This window comes from Sitophilus oryzae, unplaced genomic scaffold (assembly GCF_002938485.1).
Source record: "Sitophilus oryzae breed Bouriz unplaced genomic scaffold, Soryzae_2.0 scaffold_1512_pilon_pilon, whole genome shotgun sequence".
NCBI classification, from domain to species: domain Eukaryota; kingdom Metazoa; phylum Arthropoda; class Insecta; order Coleoptera; family Curculionidae; genus Sitophilus; species Sitophilus oryzae.
This window is the reverse complement of record NW_022146184.1, coordinates 2,582,824-2,587,790: the sequence shown is the minus strand read 5'-3', so window position 1 is coordinate 2,587,790 and position 4,967 is coordinate 2,582,824. Positions and strand designations below refer to the sequence as shown.

Sequence of the window (4,967 nt, the reverse complement as noted above, 5' to 3'; positions counted from 1 at the left end):
ACTTCAATCGGCTAGTTTAAAAACGAGACAAAGTCTCGTTAAAGGGTTAATAGAAGAGCATTCAAAAGAAGAATTGGGTTTTGAAACTAATATGAGCTTTAAAGTTAGTGGGAGTAGGTATGCTGCTGTAATCGTTGAAACCTTAACTGAAACTCTATCGAAAAGCACTGAGTTCAAAAAGTCAATGAATGATACCAACGGAATTTTTTCGCCTGATGAAGCTTTACTGATTTGAAATTAACAAAAGCTCAATGCCAATTTCAAAGATGTGTTTCCCAGTTACAAGCATATTTTGGCAGCTAAGACAAATTGTTAGGTTTGTATGACAATGGAATAACAATTTCGGAGAGAAGGTTTCAGCGATTAATCTTCAATCGTTTTCTCAAGAAGATTGATAGAGTCTCAAAAATAGGATCTTCTTTTGCATTAAATGGCGATAATTCTCCTATCAAACTTATCCTGTATGTTAAATGGGGTGTTGATGGTAGTGGTGGTAAAAAATATTTGAAGCAAAATTTTGAGTTTGAAGTTTTGATGATACACAACTAACTCTGATAAAAATAAGCAAATAGTTTTCTACAAAAATTCGATTTGCTATATATTAGACTATTTGCTACCTTCTCAGATTTTATTTAAGTCCCAAACATCGCTTCTGAGGTTTCGTCCCGCTAGAATTATCATCCGCCACACTGTGCGACGGCCCATTATTCGTGAAAAAAATCTGACAGACAAAATCTTTTCCATGCAAAGATGCCAAGAAAATATCCGTTCCCGATAATCGAGTGCATTTGCCGCAATTTCTAAGCCTTCTTTGTCATGCCGTAGAAACCCGGGGCAATAATTAAATGATTCTTATAATTAGAGAGATGGGCCTGCTCTCCCTCTGTATTTACGTACAGAGTGGCAATCCACAATTTCGTCTTTCGCACAAAAGCAATAAAAGTAATTTAATTCATGAAAATTTAACCTGTTTTAATGGTTCTTATATTGGTTGCCAGTTAAAATCAAATTTTGCAATTTGTGTGTTCAGGAAGATTCATTTATTTAACTTTCTACTAAATATTTGGACAATAAAAATAATTGTGTAGGCTTTCACGGCCGGTATTATGAATAATAACGGTTTTGCGGGCTGTTAGGCCGTGGTGGTTGGCTCCATAGCTTTCGACTGCATCTGCGGCAGTCTTCATCTGCGGCAGTCTTCATCAGTGGTCGAGGGCGAAGTGAACGACTCGACGACTGGACCGGTATTGATACGGAGGGGAGGGGTTGCGCGCCTTTTATAGCATCTTGGCCCAGGCGGTGTGCAGGGGGCGTGGTTTGCTTGTGATCGCTGGTGAAGGGACGTTTTATTTCTGTATTATCGAGCAGCGTATACCATATTTTGTTAACGTGGAAGCCCTTCTTCTTTTCTGTTGAAATTGTTTTTATGTTTGTGGATTTCAATCAAAAGACAAAAAGACCCAGTTGCTGGCTGCGCTATGTGGACGATACCTTCGTAATTTGGAAACACGGAATAGACGAACTTAATCTTTTCCTCCAATATCTAAATAACATATACCCCAAGATCCAATTTACGATGGAAGTAGAGAAGGCCACACAGCTAGCCTTATTGGATGTACTAGTCAACAGACGACAAGACCTAAGCTTGGGACATAAGGTGTATCGGAAAAACACCCATACCGATCGCTACTTACACAATAATTCAAATCACAATCCCGATCAAAAAAGAGGGGTCATAAAAACACTTGTTGACAGAGCCCGCCGAATCTGTGAACCTCTACACATCACTGAGGAATTACAATACCTAGACAGAGCCTTACAAGCCAATGGATACCGAGAGCAGACGATCAGACGAGCCATAAGACCTAGGAAACCTGTTGAAAGGCAAGAGGGAGAAAATACACCTCCTAGTGGGGTAGCATTTCTTCCATACATCAGAGGGGTCACTGACCGCATTGGAAAATTATTAAGAAAGAGGAACATAAAACCGATCCTCAAACCCACTCGAAAGATACAAGAACATCTCCGCTCGGCTAAAGACCCACGAGATTCACTCTCCTCCGCTGGGGTCTATAGAATTCCGTGTTTTTGTGGCTCAGTATATGTTGGTACTACGTTTTAACAGGAGGATTACGGGAGGTCATTGCAGCCACACTTAATGAAGTAAAATCAAAAAATTAAAAACCGTTAGTTAGGTTAGTAGTATATTTCGTCTATTTTTTAGGTAAGTAGGTATTTCCAGTGTCAAAAGATAAAAGCTCTTCACATTGGAAACCATATAAAATTATGTTCGACTATAATACTGCCGTCGCGTCGGCAGTTAAAAGGCGGCAAGTGATTTTTTTTCAATTTTGAGATTTTTGCATTTTTAGACTAATGTGACCCTACTCTATCTAAATATTCAAAAATATTTTGAATAGCTGCAAGTGACATAACGTCACCATTTTGGAAGTAAAAAGGCGGCAAGTATAAATATTTAAGTTAAAAGGCGGGATTCTTGCAAATATGCCATTTATATTTAAAAAATGATGACGTAATGATGCATATTATGTAGTAAAAAGGCGGCATTAGACAGTAATTGCTCTATTCCTAAAAGATGGATATCAAATACCTACGTCGTAAAACTTGAAGTTATAAGGCGGCATTGTCTAATACCACCCTATTCTTTAAATATCGTGAAATACGTGAAGAAACTTGTAGTAAAAAAGCGGTATGTGACTATTGCGCCCTTACGCGGACGTAAATTTGGTAGTAAGAAGGCAGTATATTTCGCGAGGGATGAATTAGTCGATTGCGAAACCAGGCTCGCATCGCATTTTTCGGCTTATATAAAGTGATTAATAATAATTTATTATAATAATAGTGATTGGCTTTTGTGCAAATGTAAGCTTTTAAACTATTTTATAGGTATTTTAGATTATTACATATTATTTATTATTCAATACATATTTATATGATGGATTTGTAGCTAAATTTGTGTCATTGGTTAACAAAATATAAATTTCACCCCTGAAATTAAAAAAAAAAATAATAGTTAGAATTAGTAAAATTTATCAATAATTATTAAGTATTATTAATTAAATTAAGTATCATTAAAATTAAATAAGTACTATTATAGTGCCTCCATAAGTTTTTCTTTTAAATGGTACATCAGTATATTTACAAATATATTTATGAGTTATCTTAATGTTTAATTGTTTCGTATTCATATTTCGAATTAATTGGCAATAAATAAATTATTTATTGTATTTATTGAAGAAAAGATTTTTCACTCATCCATTCATTTTTTTTTTTATTTTGAGCGTAATTTAGGGCAAGGAAAATATATATATATATATATATATATATATATATATATATATATATATATATATATATATATATATATATATATATATATATATATATATATATATATATATATATATATATATATATAATTTAATAATAATAAAAATGAAAACCTTGCTATGATTTTTTTAATTTGGATACTATAGTATATCGATCAGAAGTGTGAATTTATTTTTGGGTTTTAGAAGAGGGGGCATCGACGTATCCTCTTGCGTAAAACAAAAAAAAGCAGACACCAAACTAGCGCCGGATGCAAAGATTTTTGAGGTGGCACTTCTCAATTAATCATTTTTGTTATATCTATAAGTAAAACAACAAAAACAACTCTCTAGTTTATAAAATCACCGCAGGCAAACAAAAAATGCATGAGAATATATACAGAACAATCCATTATAGACCACCCTGTTATAGCTAAAATTATTCGTTTTACTATATAACTGTTATCATAAAACTACTTAAAATTTGCAAGATGACTATTAATTTAAAAAATAAACTGTGTTTTTAATAAATAGATGCTACTTAAAACTTATCTTTTTTAAGTTAAAACCTTAACATATTTTACTTGATTCTAAATAGCGGCACGTCAAAGATTTTGCAGTTAAAAGGCGGCATTTGAGCAGTTTTTTGTCGCTTACCGCCTTTTAACTTCAACTTCTTACTGTATTCAATACAGAAAACGAAGCAAGAAAGAATTAACCAACATTTTTTTAAAAAAACTTGCTCTATTGTCTAAAAATACCTTTAAATAACTAAATATAGTATATCCAATTAGTGTTGAACAATAAAATCGAATGTATATATGCTTATTAGTGAAGGACAACATTACAAAGTTTTTGCCGTTCTTCTCAAAACTATCGTTTTGTCACTTGCCGCCTTTTAACTGCCGATGGCAGAATAGTGAAGGAAGACTATTCAGTGTCATAGAACCCCACATTCTATACTACTGTCGTCTTGCGAACATATTCATATATCAATTTTTTATTTCTAAATTATGAAGTATATAACAATTTGATTTATAAGGGTACTAACAAAGTGAGGCATTTCATCTCGACGCAATGCTCGCCAATTCGCTCGCCATGATACTGGCTGCGATGCTCACCACGATGCTAGCCGCGATGCTCACAAGACGGCGGGTAAGTGCGCGGTGTAAGCGTCGCGGCTATCATCGTGGAGAACATCGCGTCGAGATGAAATTCCCCAATATATTTGTAACCTAAGGTAATTATCTAATTTTTCCACTTTCTACTACTATAGTAGATATTAAACCAATGCAATTTCAATTAACATCTTCTTGCTCAAAAGCCTTTTGCTTTAAGAACAAACCTATCTGATAACCGATCCCGTTGAAACCTTTCTGTAAACAAACTGCCTCTCAGCCTCAAGGAAAGCTCACCTTAACCGACAAACTATTTTCTCGGAAAAGACGCGAAGAAAGTATTCATTTTCGTTAAACGAATGTATTACCGCAAAAGCGAAACCTCCTTTGAGTTGTCTGGGAGACCCGAGGCAATAATTAAAAGATTTGTTATAATTAGAGAGATGCTTCGGCTGCCTTGAGTTGCTGCGCGCTATCTCTTTGTATCTACTTGCTGAGTGAAGGCAGTCTTCACAAAGTC

At 34.5% G+C, this 4,967-nt stretch overlaps 1 protein-coding gene across 1 annotated transcript; it reads left to right on the top strand.

The window, feature by feature from the left end:
- Positions 1–1,576: 1,576 nt before the first annotated feature.
- Positions 1,577–2,122, top strand: LOC115878439. The gene has a single exon (XM_030894948.1). It carries the CDS (start codon positions 1,577–1,579, stop codon positions 2,120–2,122), a length of 546 nt encoding a protein of 181 aa, XP_030750808.1.
- The last annotated feature ends 2,845 nt before the right edge of the window (positions 2,123–4,967 follow it).